The 21457-nt window shown below is 45.7% G+C and overlaps 2 protein-coding genes across 8 annotated transcripts in view; one reads left to right on the forward strand and one right to left on the reverse strand.

Moving 5' to 3' along the window:
• Window positions 1-5661, reverse strand: part of LMX1B (LIM homeobox transcription factor 1 beta) — a 169464-nt gene extending 163803 nt beyond the window's left edge. The window contains exons 1-2 of one of the 2 annotated variants that reach the window (XM_079962184.1): window positions 5184-5661; window positions 2367-2553 (exon numbers count right to left, since the gene is read on the reverse strand). In XM_079962184.1, coding sequence (XP_079818310.1) covers window positions 2367-2553; window positions 5184-5322 — 326 coding nt within the window. In that variant the 5' untranslated portion in view covers window positions 5323-5661. The remainder of the gene's footprint in view (window positions 1-2366; window positions 2554-5183) is intronic. The other variant, XM_079962183.1, reaches the window with a different exon arrangement.
• A 256-nt stretch (window positions 5662-5917) lies between these two features.
• LOC307207934 (uncharacterized protein) overlaps window positions 5918-21457 on the forward strand; it is a 37769-nt gene continuing 22229 nt past the window's right edge. For 4 of the 6 annotated variants that reach the window (XR_013834856.1, XR_013834857.1, XR_013834858.1 and 1 more), the window contains exon 1: window positions 6081-6472. Coding sequence is in view for 1 of the 6 variants with exons in the window: in XM_079962271.1 (XP_079818397.1) it covers window positions 6385-6472 (88 nt within the window). In the remaining 5 variants the exon portion in view is untranslated. The other 2 variants (XR_013834855.1, XR_013834859.1) reach the window with 2 other exon arrangements.

Raw genomic sequence — 21457 nt, forward strand, 5'->3', positions numbered from 1 at the left:
TTTGAATCCGGATTAGCCCGGTTGGTTTCCGTGATGCGGACCCGACTTTGGCCAGTTTATTTTCAAGTTAAGACCCCTTTACAATCCCAGCTAATGAGAGCGAGCCTACTCCTGCTTACTCAGAAGTAAGTGCAACTATTTCAAATGGGGCTTACTCTCAGGTAAACGTGGATAGGATTGCAGACTTGGATTTGCAGCCCTATGTAACATGATGGGGCTTTTTTAAAAAAAACTAAGAAAATAAATGCAGTATTGTAAAATCAGTAAAATTCAGTAAAATATGGGGGTTGTTTTATTAAGAAATCTTAGTGAGTAAATCGTCTATGCCTTTGTTCTCTCATCTACTTCGGAGGGGTATATTGTGTGTTCACCTCTTATAAGGGGGGGGGGGGTGAGGAAAAATGACGCTCCCTGTCTTTCAGTATCTCTTCTCTTACACTCCGATCTTGAAACTAAGAAAACTTCTCCACACCCAAAGACACGCTCGCCTCCTTTTTCCCATTATCTCCAGCCCCCAACAGCTCCCTGTCTGAAAAGCCCTCTGGAATAGCCGGCAACTCAGTTTACTCGGGAGTAAATTGCAGCGTATGCTGCTGGGGCTTCTTCTGAGGCAAGTACTGTATGCAAAAGGACAGCCTAAATATCACTTAATCTGATTTGTGACACGATGTCTCTATAAATACAATACGGACACAGAAACATATACGGTGGCGCCAACTTGAATAAAATATTGGGGAGCCCGGCGCTCCTAAATATTTTTCGGGGGGCGAAGGGGTCTAGGCCCCTTAGAGTTGGCGCCTATGCGCGCGCGCGCACACACATATAAATACACATACGTGCACACAAACAAACACATAGGCACAAACTTCCTCTGTATTTCGATATCATACTATATTGCACGATCTCTTAGCAGATAATCATTATATATAATTATCTCCCCTCCCCGCTTCCAAATGGGAAAAAAAGAATACTTTCAGTCTTTAGATTACTCCCAACCACAAAATCAGGATTTGTTAGAAATGTTTTGCTAGATTTACTCTCCCACTTTCAGTATTTTACAATATCTCCTTCCACCAAGTTCCCACCAAAGTAGTTTAGCTAATCTTACAGTAATGGAATATATGCACGCTAACTTTAAATTCTGAAGCCCAGCCCCCAATCATCAAATCAGCAATATTATTTAAGGAAGGGACTTTGCAAACATCGTTTGGTTTTTAATTGCTGGTATAAAATTTCCCACCACTGGAATTTTTTTAAAGCGAGTGTTGTTTATATGCATTTTTTTTATTTTTTAATAAAGTAGGTAATCGGAAAACAAATATTATTCCATTCTGCAGGACAAACAAGTAGTCATTCAACGTTTCTGCATCTTCAAAAGAGGCCGCAGGAAAATTAAAATCAAGAAGTAAAAAGCAAAATAGGTGTTTGTGTGGAAAAATTAGGGGTTATTTCCTTTGCAAATGTCGTTATAAAGAAATAACGAGGGGGACGACCCGCTCTAGAGTCAGTGGGGTCGAATTCTGAGGGATTTACTCCCAACAAAAGCGTGGCGCAAAATCAAATTCGGTTGCAATCATTTAAATTTGTTAATTGCTCGATGAAAGGGAAGGTGGAATCCAGACCAACCCAAGACTCAGTTAAAATAACCAAATCTTTAAAGGGGGGGGGGACGTATTTTCATGGATCGACGTTGTAAATTTGGAAGTGTGTCTCAGCTGAGCATAGTGGGACCCGTTAGAAAGCAAACGTGGGAAGGGAAATTCATCTTTATTACAAAAAGGGTTCACTTCGAAGTCAAACCAATTTCGGACCTCAAATGGGAAACGATGCTAGGGATGTCTTCGCAACCTAATCCTTATCTTAGTGATTCAGATCACTAACTAAGCCAATACACATGTGCTTTTCTGATCGGCCACAGACTTAGCTGAAAGTTATCGAAAGAAACTCCTGCACTGGAAAGAGCAAGAGCCGGCGCCTCGCGTTCCTAGTATCACCCCCCCCCCCAAAGAAAAACAACAACAACCCCACAGACATCCCTCTGACGCAAGGATAGAACTTCTCCTAATGGTGCGACAAAGGTTCTAAAGAAAAGTGGAAGGCGCGCGGAGATTGTGGGGCGAATGACCTTTAACTTTGATTGCTTGACACTATCTTCCAAAGCCAGGTTTAATTAGGTGCACCCCAAAACTGAGAATGGTACCCCCGCCCCAAATAAGTACTAGCATAAACAAGATTGTATTGGGATTGATTTTTTTTTAAAATGCTTGCTTAGATCGGAAAACACATTGCTTGGCATGGTCGTGCACATACTGTTCCGACGTGCAAAAGGAGAGAGCCTAATTTGGAGGGTGGCTGCGCCCACTTACTGTTGGTAGTCTTGCTTGCAATAAAGCTTGCGGTCCCGAAAGTAGCAGCTGGTGGTCAGCGCTTGTTGACACACGGCGCACTGGAGACACTCTTCGTGCCAAGAGGATTCGTTGACGCGCATCAGGAAGCGGTCCGAGATGGGCCGCTGGCACCCTTCGCAGACCGCCTGGTGCTGACAGTCTGATCCTGGAGAGGAAGGGAAGGAAGGGGTGGGGAGACGAAGTAGCAGAGAAAGAGAGACAATGTAAAAGATGGAGTGAATTTTGGAAGAAGAAGAAAAGAATACATTGAAAGCGTGTTCACACACATCAAGAGTAATGGGAACTGTAGTTTCCCTTTCACAGAGCTACAGTTCCCAGCACCTTTAACAATTTACGGTTCGCAGGGGTGGGGGGGCGGGGCGGGGGAGAAAGGGGCCCAAATGGATGGTGCAGCTTTCACAAAGGACCATGTCACTATCGTTACACAATCGCAGTCACGTTCACAAGAGCAAGAGTCTCAGGCAACAGCAAAGACTGCTATTAAAAGTGTTGTTTTTTTAAATTCACCTACTGTTTGGGTTGCCAAGACGTTGTTTCTCACTCTTTTAAAACACTTTAAAATCACATTCCAAACCGCCCCGCCCCACATAAAAAGAATTATGGGAACTGTAGTTTACGCCTCACCGAGCTACAGTTCCTAGCATAGAAAAAGCATGCTTCACATGTATGGCGTTTACGCGGCCAAATTTTATTTGCTATTTGGGTTGCTCGTTGTTGCTGCAAGAGGGTGTATGAGGGAAAAGGAGTGGCACAGTGAGAGACGAGCATCTGATTACTCGGAAGTAAGCGCCACTGAGTTTAACAATCCCTAAGCCCAGGGTCGCAATTGGGCCTTTGCGTGTTAAGAGCAAAAGCAAACAAAAACGAACCCGTCACTTTCTATAGTGCAGCGCGGTTCCGAATTCTATTTTTAATCATTCTGTTTTTCACGCTGGGCTGGCTTGTGCAATGCGGAGCGAGGTGTACAGGATTGCGTCCGAAGCTGGGAATGACGGTGGTGAGGATATTTACACGCACGTTTTAATATACAACTGACTTGTTCACGAATGCAAGCGAAAGCACGTGTCTGTGTCCTTGCAATAGATTCCCACAGTCCTAGAATGGCATAATTCATCAGCTTGCTTTGGTATTAAAAGCAGAGTTTATATGCACTAATATTACCTAATTAGGTAATATGTGTGTGTCATTAAAATGATGATGATTATTATTCAAGTGTGTATGCGTGGCGGGGGGGTGGGTGGATCAAATCCTAGCCCCAGGATTAGCAAAAGCGGCGGATTGGGGGGGGGGGGAGAGAATCAATCAAAAGTATTACCCGGCCAACTGTTAGGAAGTTAACATTGAGAATAATCCAACATGCTGCTTGGATCCTTTCTTCTTTCCTTTTTTGCTAAATGTATAGACATTTGTTTTGCTGTATGGTATTACTGCGATTAGAAAAGCAGAAACACAGATACTTGGAGCACCTTAAAGGATAATTGATTGATTAGGGCATCAAACTTTCGTCGGCTCAGACTGCAATCCTTACCTGACCTACTTGGAAGGAAGTCCTACTGAATTCAGTGGGGCTTACTCCCAGGTTAGTGGGCTTGCAAGCTAAAGGAGTGCCTTCAGTCCACAGATCAACACAAACTACAAAAAGTGGTGACGGGAGGGGGAGTAATTATTAAGTAAACAGGAGTGTTATGCAGTCAGGAGATGCGAGGGGACCCCTGTCCCATTTGGAAGTTTATCCTTTTTTTTCTTTTTGAAGCCTCAGTTCCATACTCTACAAGTCCCAGCAGAGACAATCCAATAAAACTTGCTTCAAAATGCAAGAGAATATTATTATATTTCAAAGAGAAACAAGGGACATAAAAATAAATTGAAACAGTGGGTTCAGTGCTGTTGGTTCATTTTCCAAGGTGACTCAAGTAAAATCGAATATGTTCTGGAACATTGTTAAAAGGGGTAAGGAAGAGATTTTTGTCCTACGGGTTAGTATTTGGGGGATGAGGAAGTAAGAGTGTAGATTAATATTCTCTGTGTCTGTGTTTTAGTGAAGCAACAAAGCTAAATCAGAGCAGGGACTTCGCTTGGGTTGTGGCAAATCCCCATTCCGACGTGCGTGAACACAAAGCTGCAGATGCGTGTATCTTTCAGTCTCAAAAGGATTATTCAGTCGGAAGATTGGCAAAGGCATCTTAAAAGTAGCGCCTCCCCCCCCCCCCTTCTTGAAGTTGGCCGGCGGCATCTTCGGTTCAAAGTTTTGCAACTTGAGATTTATTTATATATCCCTTTGTAACAAATACGAGTCTTAAAAATGCATGTTACAGCGACATTATGTACACCTAGCACCCCCTCCGCGAATAAAATAAATATATCAAGGCGGGGAAATCTAAATCCTAGTCTCAGATTGTCAAAGAAAAGTGGCTATATTTAAAATCATTATTAATAATAGTAGCAATTTTTAAAATCAAGCCAGATCGTGTCACAATCCCACACAGGGCATTAAATAAAGAAAAGACCCCTTCAGCCCCTTAAAGGCAAATCGATGCCTTTTCTAGGATCGGCCTGAAAACGACTTACAGGACTCCGCGTTTACACGGGAAGCCTTCGCCGCTTGCCGTCCTGACAGCACCGGTTTGTTTCCAAGTACTGTATTTGAAGCAAGAGTACAGCGGACTCAGGATCGGGGGCCCGGGACTTTCCCCGAGTAAACTAGTATTCTAGGCTTTTCCTCTTTCTTAGGGGAGGGGAGCTGAACATTGCGCGGTGAAAGCTAAGTCGACTCACCTAGCAAGACTCCTAAAGTTGCGGGACCCGATCGCAGCGGGTGATCCTCCATTTTAATTCCGTCCAGCATCTTGGAGCAGTCAGTGGAGCCCCGGTTGAAACAGCTTTCCAGCGACTCGGGGCCCGTCGCTACGTCCATGGGGCGAAGGCTGGCTGCGGAGGCGAAGCGGGAGAAGGGGGAGGAGGCGGTTAGTGTCCGCTCCTGCCGGGATCAGGACCGCTGCGTCGCGGGGCAGAGGAAGCGAGCGCTGCCGAGACAAGCCGGGCGCCCATCGGCAGTCAGAGCATCGCGCCCCGACAGCAGAGAGGCAGGGTGGGTCACCTGTAGGCTAGGGGGCGCCTCCTGAGCCCTTCTCGGGCCGGAGGGGGCGGCGAGGCCCTCCCCGGAGCAGGGGGATCCCCGGCACGGCATGCAATCGCGGGCAGAAGCTCTCCCCCGGAGCGCTTCCACGCCACAGTGCCATGCAAGAGTCCCGAGCCAGGAGACGCTCCGTTTAGAAGCGGAGGAAAAAAAACGGCGGCGGAGGAACACACCCACCCCGCCAGCCGCCTCACCACCGCCACCTCCTCCTCCCCCTCCCTTTTCCAAAAAGCGGGGGGGGGGGACTTGCTGACATTTGAACTCCCAATTGGTGCTCCTAATATCCCTGCGCCGCGGTGAGGCGGTTTTCCTCGACGTCAAATAGTGCCGTCGCTTACTCGCGGGGGGGGGAACGGGGGGAGAGAGACGATTAAAATAAATAAAGGGGGGAGAGAGAAGAAAGTAAGATGGGAGGGAAAGAAAAGCAAGCTCCCTTCTTTCTTTTTTTCCGCTCCCATTCCACCCCGGATGATGATGGGAAAGGATTCCAGCCAGGTGTAGATTAGAAGCGGAGTTTGCCCAGGTAACCAGTTTGTAGTGAGAGGATAGAGAGGATGGAGGGGTCGGTAGGGAAGGGAGGGGGCTGCTGGCATCCTGGAACACTTAGTGTCAGTGAGTGGACGGGATGATGAAATAAAGGAAAGGAAATAAAGAAAATCAGGTGAGGGGACCTACTTACAGAAAAGTTGAAAAAAGAAACTGAGGAGGGGCTGGACATTGGGGGGCGGATTTGCCAATCGGTCGGTGGAAGGAATTCATGAGATCTAGGAACTTGCTGAACGGGGCTGATTGAATGGGGAGGAAAGCATAGTTGCTGGCACGCCACCCATCTTAGGCAGAATGACCCTGCGCCCCAAATGCCTCCCACCCAGCCCCAACGGTGGAAGCCTGCAGAAGCCGGCGGGCCCCCTTCACGCCCAGCTGGGAGGTAGGTACTCGGCGTCTTCTTGGGACCTTCCGGGGCTCGTTTGAGGTTTCTAAGTTCCAGGGTCCCCTTCTTCCGGGACGCTGCCACCTGCGTGCTATCCGGGGATACGAGGTGAGAAGGGTGGGGAAGGAATGCTGTGGCTGGATTGGGTCCGGGAGTGTGGGAAGGGTAGGGGTAGTAGCTGGAGAGGCAGATCACCGGGAGAGGTGTCAAGCGTGCAAGCTGGCCGCCGGCTGTGCCACCAGGGCTGATCTTACTATAGCATGGCACCGGCGTTGGCAAGCGGGCGCAGGGGGCTGGATGCGGTTACATCCGCCCCGTCTCCTATCTCCCCCCCACCCCACTCTCCGCCTCCCTCCCATAGAAGCCCTTGTTCCTGACACCCACCAGGCTTTTCTGTTTTGTTGTCTGGGGCATAAAAGAAAGGGATGGCCGCGTTTGCACCTGGCGAGAGGCCCCGGGAGAAAGATAAGGAGCTGGTGGATAATACACACGCGCGCACACACACACACACACACACACACACACACACAAAGAGAGAGAGAGAGAGAGAGAGAGAGAAAGACAGACAGACAGACAGACAGACAGACAGACAGACAGAGGAAGTAATACATGCTTCTATTTCTCAGATCCCAAATAGCTGAGTCTGATCGATCCCGGTATCCCAAAAGGAAGCTTGCGTCCTGTACAGCGCCTTATATTTAAAGTACATTTGAAGCACATTTTCACCCTTGGCCCAAAGAACCCTGAGAACTGAGTTATTTAAGGGTTCTGGGAAGTGTAGATCTGTGAAGGGTACAGTTCCCAGCATTCAGCGTGGGGTGTGTCTGTGAATTTAAACACGCTTTAAAAGTATTATGTGGACGTAGATATGATTCACCCGGTTGTGTTTAGAGAGGGAAGGGAGATAACCCTTTAGAATCTCACGCACAGTTCGGTTTTCTTCCATGATCTCTCTCTCAAAACAAACACACACGGGAGAGAGAGAGAGAGAGAGAGAGAGAGAGAGAGAGAGAGAGAGAGAGAGAGAGAGTCCGGCGAGCCTCTGTCCAGCGCGCCCAGAAAATTAAGCGCCTTTACGCACCCCCTCTATGAACTTGAAAGCTGATGATGAAGAAGAGATGGTCGTGGAGGGGGGCTTCAGCTGCTGCCAGGGGGTCATGTCTAGAAATGCCCCTCATCTCCCCCTCAATTTTGGGACCGCTTGCTGGCCTGTTTCCAAGTGGTTGTCAAACCTAGGCGCACAGCAGCGCTCTGGTGGAAAAGGCGGGTTCTGCTCTGCCGCGTATAGTGGGGATAGGGGATACAGGCAAGTGTGATTTTATGGAGAGGGTCGAACTGGTGGGATTTCTTTTAGGGGATAAGGACGCTCTGAAACCCGCTTTGGGGCGCCCCCAGTTGGGCCTTTCCTTTGTGTCTACTTTTGCGCCCTGGCGCACAAGAGCGGAAACAGATGATGGTTCCATTGTATTGGGGACCCGGGCGCACAATTACGCACTGCTAGTAATCAAGGATAGACCCAAGCCAGGCATATTTGAGAGAAACCTTCCGTTCTTGACATTTCCGCGGTCCTGGCGGTTTCCATTCAAATAAGGGAACGAAAAGGAGAAATTGAGATTAATGAATGGATTGTGAGTGTGAGGCGGGATACAGAAGTTACAAATGTCTTTAATTCCTCCGCCTTGTATTGACCCGCACGTTAAAGTGTGTGTGTGTGTGTGTGTGTGTGTGTGTGTGTGTATTTGTACGTGTGGTGTTGCATCAATCCCGACAACGTAGGGGTAACCGTTTCATGTACTGGCCTCAGCAACAATAACTTGCACCTCAGCAAAAGGACGGGAATAGTTGTAAATATTAATTCAATATCATTTGCCACTTTCTGGTGTCTGTGAGAGCATTATTTTCTCCTTACCCTATTCTGAAATATTTTCTCACAAATCAGGCTACCATGAGATGCAGCCAGTTGGTTGGTTTAAATACACACAAGCACACTCCACTTCTGGTGAACTTTTTTTTTTATAAAAAAAACCGATTGTTTCAATTAACTCTCTGAAGATATGGGAAATTATTTTCCCGCTGAGGTTTCTTAAAATGCACAATATTTCTTGGATTAGGATCAGGGGGCAAACTTCTCAGGAAAAAAATGATGGAATAAAAAAGAGGAATGAAAATGCATTGAAAGTTATTTGATAGTTATTTAAATTAAAGGGCTTTCTGCGCCTTCCTTTGGGTATATATATTTTTCCCTTCCGGTTTTGCCTAAATTGTATTACTGAAGGAAACTGTCCATGGATGTTTATCTCATTTTGGAAAGTTTTCTTTTTAGGTCATTTTCTTCCTTATTTTTTAAAAAGTCTGTTTGATTGAATGTGTATATATATATATTCGTCCTGTCTTCTGCCACAGGCCTGTTTCTTTGTAGTCAGAAGCGTACGTATGTGCGGAATGCTGTGATTATTTAATTTTGAGATCAAGCTAAAATAATAATAGGAATCAAGAGCTCTTTAGATTTCAGGAGGCGATTCCGCTCGAAATCCGACAGCAAACCCGGCTCGCTTTAATTAAAACTGATGTTTTCCCTGGAATAAAACCTCTCTCCCCGCCTCCCGCCGCTCCTCCCAATGCAAACAATTCCGGATTTAGACCCAATTATCACGTGAAATTACGAAGAAAAAGTCCAGAACTAGAAGATCCGTGATGGTGAGTTTGCCAGACACGGAGGAGATTGTGCAGAGAACGAACAGCGGCTGGAGAAACCGCTGGAACGGCTATGAGGAGGAATATGCCACCTCCTGCCTCGCAGCCCAATTCCACAGACTGTGGGGAGTCCTAACCCACTCTCCGGAGAAACCTTTGCTCTTAGAAATACCTATTAGTCACCGTAGCAATTTTTACCCTTTTTTTTTTTAAGTCTTCCAGTGACTACCAAAAGATCAGAGGTGCAGGGAGGAGGTGTGTATTGAGCGTGGGATGGCAGTGAGGGGAGGGAGACACCCGCCGCACCTAGAAACGGGCACTCAAAAAAAAAGCTTTAAAATTCATCTTCTTGATCCGGACTTGGGCTTCAAAGGAGAGGATGCGCAGACGGGGAAAGAAGACGGTGCAGAACCCTTAAGATTTACTTAAGAGTTGATGCGAAATTTAAGTGCAAAGCTGTTCGCGTGTATTAGGATCCCAAGGTGCTACTACCACTATTACTACTACTACTACTATTACTACTATTAGGGTTAAAGGACTGTCGGAGAACAGAAGCCCCAATGCTCAAGCCTTTACTTGAAAGTTAGTGTGATGGTGGCGATGATAATTCTTATTTATTATCGCCCTCATTGAATTTAGTGCCAGCACTCACTTTTTCAACCTTGCCTTGGAATGGAGTAAGCACCATCTAAAACCGCGCGCGCGCGTGTTCAAGGAAGATGTCAGAAGTGTTACTCGGAAGGAAGCCCCCGTTTCATTCGGAGACACCTACGCTAAGAGGCAGTGTGTTGCGGAAAGGGTCAAGCAGAGCTTCGGCTCCTGTTTACTCGGAGAAGCCACTCTCTGAGATCAATAGGAGGTTGTTTCCAGATAAACAGCTGGGGGTGCCCCTTGGGTTGCTGAGGTTGACATCCCCTGGGGTTTCCTTCTAGAAAGAGACAGCGGAACTTAAAGAAAGACAATTGCGATCTGATCCTGGGCACGTTTGAAGTCAAGGCTCCTGTAGGAAATAAAACTATGGAAGACAGGTCAGTGCGGTGAGGGGTTTTCGACTTGGCCCTATTCTCTGGTTTTATTCTACAAGAGCAGGAGAAGAAGGGAAATTCCTAAGTCCCCGAATCTTAATGGAAGCCATTTCATTTCTTCCTCGAAATTTAAGCGCGTGGTGGTGGGGTATTTCTGCGCAGCACCTAGCTCACAACCAAGACGCGTCTCACGGCCGCATACGAATGCTGGATAAATTACCTCGCTTACTCTACCGGCGTGTAGATTACAAACCCTTATTTCTGTTTCCCCTACATCCTTAAAAATAAATAAAACAAATCCAGGAACTCTGTAAAAGTCGTCATAGATTTAGAGGTAAGAGGCTAAAGGAAAAGACGGGGGGAAAGGAAAAGACGGAGGTACAGGGCCTGCCCATGAGGCAAGGAGAGGTGACCGCCTCAGGTGGCAGGATCCACAGAGGCAAGCAGATCTGGCACCCAAGGAATATCACCTTCTTCTTTGGCGATCACTCGTAGCTGAGTAAGATTGTCTTCCATAAACACGGTTCGCAGTGGCAGCGACGGCTGCACCGCTCTCTCCACGCAGCCTCTCGGAGAATAGGAGGTGCTGCCTTTCACCTCCCACCCCTAGTGAGGAAATGGCGGGGGCTACCCTCTGGAGTCTCCTAAGCTGCCTGCACCCATCTGATGTGATTCAAAGCGAGCCCCCTTTCCCTCGCAACGATCTCTGTGGATAAGGTTTATTTGATCTGCACTCACCCCTTGTTCCCAGTTTAAATTTTCATACCCCTTGTTCCTGCTGCAGATCTTTCCTTGCCCTGGAGAGGAGTGGCACCATTTTGTAGTTCGCCTCAGGTGCCAAAACGTCTTAGGCTAGCCCTGGGGAGGTGAATGGCTTACTGTATATCTGATCCCTTCTATAACATTCAGCACACAACTTTAGACCTGAAATCGTTTTAAATTCCTTGCTGCAGCCCGTGCCTACACCCCGCGTTTAGATCAAAGCACTTCTGAATCAGGACCCAGAGATTTACTTCCCAGTGAACGTTCCTCAAGGCCAGGCCTAGCCTCATGAAATCCTCATTACAATGTAACCACCGATCTCAACACCAACGATTGAAGCCAATTGCAGTCTACCCCCCAAAAAAACCATCCAGTTTTGCAGGAAGTGCTGCCATATTGCCTGGCTGGAGCCTCCTCCCTCCACTTTGCAGTCTACCAATTCATGGTCTGGGGTTTAGGATCCCCATTCCTCAACAACTTCAACCCTAAAAAAAGGTCAACAGCTTCAATCCTAAAAAAACTCAACAACTCTGGGGTAAAATCATAAAAAAGCTCATCAAGTTCAGTCCTAGAAAAGGTCAACAACTTTGGTCGGTCCTTTGGTCTGTCCTCACGGCCCTTCACTTCATCATATCTGGCCCTCTTTGAAAAAAGTTTGGACACCACTGCCCTATGGTCATGGATAACTGGAAATGTGCTCCATCAAGGTCTGGAGGGCCACAGGTTCCCAATCCCTGATTTCCACTTTCCCCAAAGGAAAGAGAGAATGTTCCGAAGGAAACTTTCAAAACCTTTAACAATTCCACTCGTTTCTCCTTCCCACTCATTCACACACACCTCCGCTTTTCTCTCTGCCCGATACCTGGATCCAATACTTTGACCCCTGGGAATAAAGTTCTCCCTTGTTCATAAGACTTATGTGAAAGAGAGCATGGAATTGCAGCCTCAGTAAGCTCACCCAAAAGTAAATCTCTCCTGAGTTCATTGGAATTCCTTAGGCTGCAACCTACTTCCCTGGACTAAGTGCCATGAAACTCAGTGGGACTTACTTCTGAGTAGACAGGCATGCATAGGTTCACAGCCTTGATATGCATTGCAACTACTACCATGACTTTGTGCGGGAACACAGGCGATTCATTTCTCCATTCAGTACATCACCCTGTACTATCACAGATGTTCAGTATTCATACACATTTTTTGTAGATTCAGTACATTTAAAGCACCCCCCCCAAAGAATCCTGGGGGAGGTAGTTTCTTAAGGGTATGGGGAACAGTAACTCTATGAGGGGGCGAACTACAGTTCCCACGATTATTTGGTGCAGTGCTTTAAATGTAGCCTAAAATGCAATTTTGCACCTCTCCTTTTTTCTTTTTCTTTTGCCATGGCTAAATGATCACAGCAAGGCAGCTAGTAGATTTTAGGAGGTTCATTCAGGCCATGGAGAGGAGCAATTCTCTAATTAGGGCTTATTGTTAACATATTTCACACACCAAAGTTTTTTTGGGGGAGGGGGATTTCTGGTGTCAGAGGTGGACAAGAAGACATTTAATTTTATTTATCTACCCCATCTCTTCCAACCAAAAATTGCCAAGGGATTAAAAAAACAACAACCGAAAATGAATAGAGTAATTTCTAAATCTGACAACCCTTCACCTGCATTGCATGCTATGGAGCTCAGGGTTTTATAGGGAGAGAGATGTAAAGATGCTGAATTTAGCAAAAGATTAACACCAAAGGCTTCTGATTCATCAACAGAATGAACAGTTAGGTGTTTTATTTATCTGTTTCTTTCTTTTAAGTACCCCTTCCAAAAGCAACTTTCTAAACTAAATGGGTTTTGCGCCTGGAAGATGGCAGAGAAATCCAGTTTGTGCAACATGGCTGGATTTGAAAATCACACTTTGGATTATGCCCAAATGTGAACAGGCTCCCTAACATGCAGCCCAGCAAGGAAAGGAAAGGAAAGAGAAAAGAAACGAAAAGGAAAGGAAAGGAAAGGAAAGAAAAGAAAAGAACCCCCTTCCCTTGGAACTTTAACTCTCAGAGTCCAATTGATGAATATTTTCTTGTTTGGTCATGGGAGTTTTAAATTCCATACAAGATGGTTCCATTCAAAACTGGAGAGAATATGGTTTATTCCTTCCCCATTCCCTAATTTATTACAATTTTATTTTCTGTTACACTCTGGGGCTGTCTTTATCAGTTGCTTGATTTGGGGAGAGGCTGTACCTTTTTCTAAATATAAAAATCTCCCATTTGTCACTATCTCCTTTAATCCGCAGCCAGCTCATTCCTATGTACCTATTCAAACGCAGTTTTCACTAACTGGGTCGTACTTTGCAGCCTTTCATGGTTGAAAGGGCTGCAGCTCAGTGAGACAGTTTGCTGCCTTGCATGCATAAGACCCCTGGTTCGATTCCCAGTGCCTCCAGGTAGGGATGGGAGAGACCTCTGAGTCTGAAACCCCATAGAACCAGCGGCAGTCAGTGTAGCCAATACTACGTGGACCCGACTCACTATAAGGCAGCTTTCTGTGTTCCCCTGTGCAAAGGTGGTGAGAGAAAGATTTGCCATAGTATTTGGCAACAGTCCCCCCATGCTTTAGCCCAGAACAGAGGAACTTGCAGCCCCCTAGATGCTGTTGGACTCTTACCAGCCCCAGCTAGCACGGCCAATGACCAGGGATGATGGGATTTGTAGTCCAGCAGAGCCATAGCTTCCCTGCCCTACTCTTTGTAGTTGCTAGCCTAGGCTGTCTGTGCAGATAAGCAGTGACTGTAGGCCAACCTCAGCCGGTGAAGACTGCTTCAGAATCTTCCCTCACACCCGAATAGATAAGGGAGCCTCCCAGGGTCTGGCTATGCAGCTTTCCTTACTTAACGACCCCGCAGCCTAAAGCTGGCCTGCGTCCTAACAGTGGTTGACAAAAGGCTCGAGCTTCTGTGCCTTCTCCAACTATCGACAGCATTCGCGTTACCAAGCCTTGTGTGCACTCTGCCCTCTTCTGGCCAATGCGCCTCAATGCAGCGTTTCTGAGCTCCAATTTCTTACCCCAAAGCAAGCTCGTCGCTGCCAGACTCTTGAAGCTCGGTTCAAGCTAAAGAGAGGAGGAGATCTGGCTGAGCGGGGGGATCGTTCTCTGTCTGTACCTAGTGGCTAGAGCGCGGAACCAGAATGGAACCTCTCTCATGATGAGCTTTTGTCAGTCACTCTCAACATAACCTACCTCACAGGGCTCTAAGAAGGACAAAATGGGTAGGAGAGGACGTGGACTTCAGCCTGAGCTCCTTGGAAGAAAGGCAGGGCTTTGTTTAAAAATGTGATAAATAAAGTAACCCAATATCTCAAATTCGGATGCTGAAACTGGAGTTCTTAGTGGATCGGAAAGGAGTGTGTGTGTAGGAGATAGGCAGATTAGCAGCAGCAGCAGCAACAACAACAACAAACACTGCAGATATATATATTTAAAATCATCTCAGTAATCCTTGCAGCAGCACAGTATTATTAATAGTGAAGATGGGAGTTTGAGGACTAGCGGCTTGCATAAGGGTCACCAAATCCCGAGCCAGAATTATAATCACATGATCACCCACTTTTAACAGCTCAGCCTCTTAACCGCTGGACTCCCCCGCCCCCCAACACCCAAGTCTTGCAAGCGAAAGTAGGGCCGCTTCCACCTCCCATTCCTCACCTTGCGAGATCCCTTTTCAAAGGAGTGCAGCACCCCAGCCCCGCCGCTCTCTAAGTCCCTGGAACCTCTTGCCACCTAGAGGGGCAGAGGAAGCTGGCAGCTGACCCTTGGTCCATCTAGCTCTCCAGGGTTTAAGGTTTCAGTCTTTCCCAGCCCCACCAGGAGATTCCACTGGAGACCGGACCTGGGACCTACGCGCAGGGCGCGTGCTCTGCCGCTAAGTTCCTGTCCTTCCCTCGAACGCATATCCCGATGCGTTCAACAGTTGGGATTCTTGAAGTATATGCAACAACAAATTAATCAATTTGAGCCGTGCAATCTGGACTAAACTCGCTTATGCGGCTTCTCCAGGATTAGAGGCCCTGAAGATTTAAGCTTCATTAGTTTCATATTAGATCCGGCCCTGAGCAGACGCACGTTCAGATATCTCTGGGGACTTCAAAAGCTGCCTTACTTTGGGCACAGAGGAAGCTTCCTTACACCTAGTCAAAGCGTTGGTCCAACTAGCTCAGTAGTTGTCTACACTGACTGGCAAAAGCTCTCCAGGGCTTATGACATGGGCAAAGCCAAGGGGGGCGGAAATAGAAGAATAGAAAATGCTTAACTAACTGACCAATCACGTCGGTTCTGCACCCCCTAACAAAGTCCCGTCCCCCCCCCCAAAAAAAAAAATATTGGCTACGCCCATGGTTTCTGACCAGGTTTCCCCCAGCCATTCCAAGAGATGACTGGCTCCAGCCTGTGACCTTCAGCACGCAAGGCGGGTCCTCTTCCACTGTGCTATTGGCCGGACTGGAACTGTTAATCTTGCACACTTTGGTATAAAAGTAACATTGATTGGACTACGTTATGTGAAAACTTGAAACCACTGTGCTACTTACAATGTGCTGTAATCATTACAACTACTCTGATAAATACATAGCAATGAAAAATGATGGTGGTAAACTACTTAAGACAGTATCCCAGCCAAAATGAAGCAGTCAAGGCGGGTGTTCAAAGCTTTACCGCTGTCCGCATTTACCTGTGAGCAAGTCCCCTTGAACGCAGTAGGGGGTTAACTTCTGAGTAGACTTGTCTGGGTTTGTACCGATATCTTTCCCCCCTGAAATGAGTTTCCCTCCCTTCGGCTGGGATCGGGTCCCCATCTGACTTCTACTCGCCCTTCGCATTTACCTTTTAAATCTTCCTGGAGCTTTTCTGGAGTGGGGATCCAGCACGCTGCTTAGTCGGTGGCAGACTGAGATAATCAAGAAATGCATTCGTCTTTAACAGCGGTAGGCAGCCTAAGGCCCGTGGGCCGGATGCGGCCCAATCGCCTTCCCAACCCGGCCCACGGACGATCTGGGAATCAGCATGTTTTTACATGAGTAGAATGTGTGCTTTTATTTAAAATGCATCTCTGGGTTATTTGTGGTTCATAGGAATTCGTTCATCCCCCCCCCCCCCCAAATATATAGTCCGGCCCGCAACATGGTCTGAGAGACGGTGGACCCCACGGCTGAAAAAGGTTGCTGACCCCTGGTCTTTAGGATCCAGCAGGGCTCTTGGTTGGAGACCGCATTCCGTCTTCCAAGTCCTTTGTTTCCCCCACAATCGCTTGCCTAAAACAAGATAATATGCATTGTGTTATACAGCCCCAACATCTCTTATATCAGCTCTGGCGGGGCGTATATAATATAACATATCCCTGTGGAATTACATTTATGTGCATCGCTGACATCTTTTCGGAATCAGTTGGAGACCCGTTTGTTCCTCAAGGCTTTGGGGAGTTAACTGTTGTCGAACTCAATAATTAGCACTTTTTGGTCTGCTATTAGATGTAAATTGGTGCCGCTTAACAATTCTTTAGATAATGTCGTTTTAAATGTTTGTACCAGTGCTTTAAGTGGGTTGCATTTTATCTCTCTTAGTTTTGTTAACCGCCCTGGGCTCCTTCGGGAGGAAAGGCGGTGCAGAAATGAAGTGACGCTATTGCTTACTACTACTAAAAATAATGGGATTGTATCCATAAAAATTAATAAAATAATAATTAAAAAATTCTACTTAGAGTAGACCCATTTAAATTAATGGCCTCAAGTTAGTCATGCCTATTATTTCCAGTGGGTTCGCTCTGAGTAGGGCTAGCACTGGGAACAATCTGATGATGACAAGATGATATGATATGATATGATATGATATGATGCAGATCTAGCAGGCCTATATCTCTCATTATTTTCAAGGAAGAGCAAAACACAAGAACCAAAAAAATTTCGAGATCCATGGCAGCTAAAAGTGTTATAACTCTGACTTCTATATTTCTTCTGTGTGTATCATATCTGGAAGACTTAGAGAAGTGTGTGATCATTTTTCCTTGTACTGTTATACCCCACAGTGAGTGGGTGTTATTGTTTATCCTTTAAGGTGTGGGTGGATGAGTGGGTTATTGGTCTTTTAAAGGGGCGTGCAATGCGACTGAAATATTTAAAGCGTGAAGGGCACCTTAAAACAAAGATGACATGACACACAGCCCCCTTTTCCAGTCCATGTTAAAGGAGCGATGCCACCCTGGTCGGATTTGGACTTGTAACCAAATCAACACCACCATCAGCCATGTAAAAGTAGGCAACTTCCAGTGGCAGGTTGTTATATCTAACAGCGCAGTCCTCACCAAGCTTACTCAGAGGCACTCTGATCGGATGGCCACGGTAAACTGATTAAACCTATTCGGTTCATCCATTTGAAAGGCTCAATCGGTTAAAAATGTTGCTGTGTTCGTAAAACAACACGACAGTAAATCAGATCAAATGCTTAATTCCCAGCCCAGTTCAGTTTGTGACAGCGGAAACAAATAAAGTAAACAAGTTATAAACGATATTGCAACAAATTCCAATCAAATATTGCAAGTCTAGCGTGTTACTATCATCCCAGCCATTATACGCATAACTAAATTTCAAAGGAAAATACAGTCCTCCCAAATAAATGTACACAGGATCATATAGTCCAACGAGAAACGACTTTTTGTCTGCTTAGAAATCAGAAGGAGAGGCATTCAGACAAACGGTTTCTGTTTCCGCGAAGGCGCGCGGAGTCAGTTTTGAAATTCCACATGGCTTTGCCAAACACACGTAATAGGAGTCAACTCCTGGGGGCCGCGGGGGCTTCGGTCCCCACAATAAAATATTTGAGGGGTCCGGGCCCCCACAAAGTGGATGGGCATTCCCATGGTGTGTGTGCACTGTGCCATGTGATCGATTATGCGGGGCGGGGCTTACCTCAACCCCCCCCCCAATATTCTATTCCAGTTAGCACCCCTGCAAACTCGTATCAAAGGGGAGCGTGTATTTGCCCTACAATCAGGAAATTAGAGAGGCTCCTCAAGGATGTGCGGAACGTTTTCATCCGATTCCTCACAATACTGGCAAAGCCTTCTCGGAAAGCTGTAATGTCCAAAGACCACGTAGCCATCAATTAGGAAGAAGTTGCCACCTAGCTCGGTGCTGTCGACACTGACTGGCAGCGGCTAGGGAATATTCTCAGCCCAACCTGGCGATGTCCCTGGGGACTGAACCTGGGAGTTTTTGCGTGCAGACAAAATGTTCTGCGGCTGAGCTACGGTTCTGTGCGCTTCCTGGCAGTACTTTCCTAGTATATTAAGAGAGGCACCCGCATAGCAAGGCTAGCTTGATGCAAGCACGGACTTTTATATAATAAAATAAAATAAAATAAAATGGTTGGGGAAGGGGGGCACAACTCTGAGGAGGAGGGACGTTCGAGGGGATGGCAGGTTGAAAAATGCTTTGGGTCAGTTGGTTAATTTAGGCAGGATATAAAGGCATTTTAAAACCCCGTTTCCTAATGGGGAAAATTTCAGCACCTGCTTATCTAGCTCTTGAAATCAAGCGGGGAGTGGGGGGGGGGCTGTTAGAAAGCCCGGATGTTTGCGGGGATCGCGGTCAGATAAGCCTGTAACTTTCTGGGCTCCATCCACCCGCCTTGCAGAGCTCCAAAACAATCATTCGAAAATGAATTGAAGCAAGAGTGATATCTAAATATCCCCGCTGAAATGGACTGGGCTTCAAAAGTGCGTGCCCCCTGAATATATTTTTTAACCATTTGTACTCCAAATATTGCTAAAAGTGGATTACAGAATATAGGCTGCATTCAGCTTAAAAGAAGACAGTGCTAAATATATGTGTCTTTAAAAGTTTGGCGCGTAAGTTTTCTTCCCCATTGAAATAGGCTGGAGCTAGAGCGCGCTTAATTGGTTCGATCCGGCCCTTGGGAGACGAATAATATTATATAAAATGTCAGATTTAAAGCTCAATCACCCATATCCTAACATAACCTTCAAAGAATATGTATATTTACAGACACAGAATGGGAATGATGGTTAGTGATCAAGCAAAATTATTTCAAGGGGTGATTAATCAACAGGACTTTTCGGGTGCGATCTGAAACCTAGAGAGGAAGGTTTACTGGAGATAGTGAAAGTTACTCCTGAGTAACGAGGCATAAGATTGCGCTCTATGAAACACCTTTGTTGGGTTGGATTGAGTACAATCGTTTTCAAGTTTGTTTCGAAAAGGTTATACATACAGCTTATTTTGAACCCCTTCCCGATAAAACTTCTAACACCGGGTAAAAGTCCGAAAAGAAGAGGTATTAATCTAATGATTTCTTAAAACAAAATTTACATGATCACCCAAAATGTTCCCGCTGTAACCCAACACATTTTCTTCAAAATATAAAACCAAACTACAAAATCAATTGAACAAATTTCATTCCTCGGCTTTGAATTTTCACTTTAAAAACTGCAAAAACAGCAACAGGAACCAGGAAGGAAACACGAGAGTTTCTCCTTTGAACGCGTGGAATCCCTTATTATTTCAGATGTCTCAAAAACATTTTAAGAGGCTTATATTTAAGGCCTGAATGAGTGCAGCCAAATATTTCCAAGACATCTGAAATAACGCAGTAAATTCGCATGAAAAATCAACCCTTTTCTTTGAAGAAAGTTTGAAAAACCCGATACACCCAGAAATCAATAAACCCCTTTCCTAATTTTTCAGCCTGTTTACTCTGACGCGACTTCCAACTGAATCACTATGGAATTTGCTTCCTTGTAAGTATGTTAAAGATTGCACCACCAGCATCTCAACCGTTATTATTACATCTGATCTGAAACATAGTTACATTCCGACCTCGAATCTCTCTAATTTTGAAGGGAAAGTCCCATTATATTCAAGGCAGCTTTAATTCAGAGTAAACGGGCGTGACCTGTTTTTACAATTATTTGAAACGCAAACTTTGTAAGATTAGTTATCCTAAAAAGCAAACGAGAGAAACCCCATATAACTAAAAGAAAAATAAAGTTCTGGTGGGTGGGTGGGACTGAAGCTGCCATCGTATACACACTTACCTGGGAGTAAATCCCATTGAATTCAGTGGGATTTGCTTCCGTGCAGGCATGCACACGGTCACGAGCGTAGATGAAATTGGTCGCAGTGGGACTTACTTCTGAGTAAGTGTGTCTGGCGATGGTGCTGCAGTAACACGTACTTTGCATTTCTGCTATTGGCTTCAGACGTTACTCCAAACTCGCTGTTCAAAGAGGCCTGAAACGGAAATGCACAAGGCAGGTAAAGATGAAGGAGGAGGCTTCTGACTAGTTTTAAAAGGCACTGGGGAGTTCTAGGACGTGGATCTGCCTCCAGTTTTCGAAAACAAACTGCTTATGCGGATTTATCTCTGAAGGTACCCAAGACCCCATTAACGCTTGACTGCCGCCCCAATTAAACGTTATATAGAACATGGCGTGTGATTATTATGCATCTACAACGAATCCCTGACCAGATGTTCAGTCTACAAAACTGAGGTTATGTGTAGATACACGTATTTACTAATTTAGGAACACAGGAAGCTGACTTTTACTGAGTAGAACATTGGTCCATCCAGCACAGTACTGTCCACACTGGCTGGCAGCAGCTCTCCCGGGGTTTCAGGAAGGGGACACGCCTAAGCTTACCTGGGGGTACCAGGGATTGGACCAGGGACCTTCTGCATGAAAATCAGATGCCTCACCACTGAGCTGAGATCCACCCTCCCCTCCATTTCCTCCATGGTTCAGCTTCTCTCTGTCTCCAGAATGCCCTTCTGCCCTGAAAATCATTCAAAAGGTTGCATATTCCTCCAAGAGCTAAATGTAACTTTTTAAGGCCCAGATACTTGTCTTAATCATTTATTTATTTATTTATTTAGCTTATGAAACTCAATAAAATGTATGCCACTGTGTTGTTGTATGTTTATATATTATTTATATTATTAGCAGGTCTTGCCTTGGTATTTTTTTTCTTATGGAATTCTAAAGCGTATGGTACTGAGGATATTATTATTATTATTATTATTATTATTATTATTACTACTATTATTGGTTATTACAACCAAATCCTACACAAGGGAATGGGATATTATCCACTACCCAGACGAAGGGTTCTGTGTGAATTAAAGGCCTCCTACAGGAATTGCTTTGATCCCTGGAAAGTCTGGAGTGTTCATTCCCTACCTCTTGGAGGCATAGCCAAACAATGCTTTGCTTAAAAGCCAAAACAGATTTTGTGGCATTTTAAAGACCAACAAAGTTATTGTGACGCAGGTATGGATTTAGTTACATTTTTGCTTTGGATACACCATACGTTTTAAGAATGCCTCCCCCCCCCCCCCAGTATCCTGGGAACTGTAGTTTGTTAAGACTGCTGGGAACTGAAGCATGGCGAAAGGTAAACTTTGGTTCCTAGGATTACTTTGGGGCAGAATGTGCATTAAATGCATGG

The sequence above is a fragment of the Podarcis cretensis genome, assembly GCF_951804945.1.
Source record: "Podarcis cretensis genome assembly, chromosome: Z".
Lineage (NCBI taxonomy): Eukaryota > Metazoa > Chordata > Lepidosauria > Squamata > Lacertidae > Podarcis > Podarcis cretensis.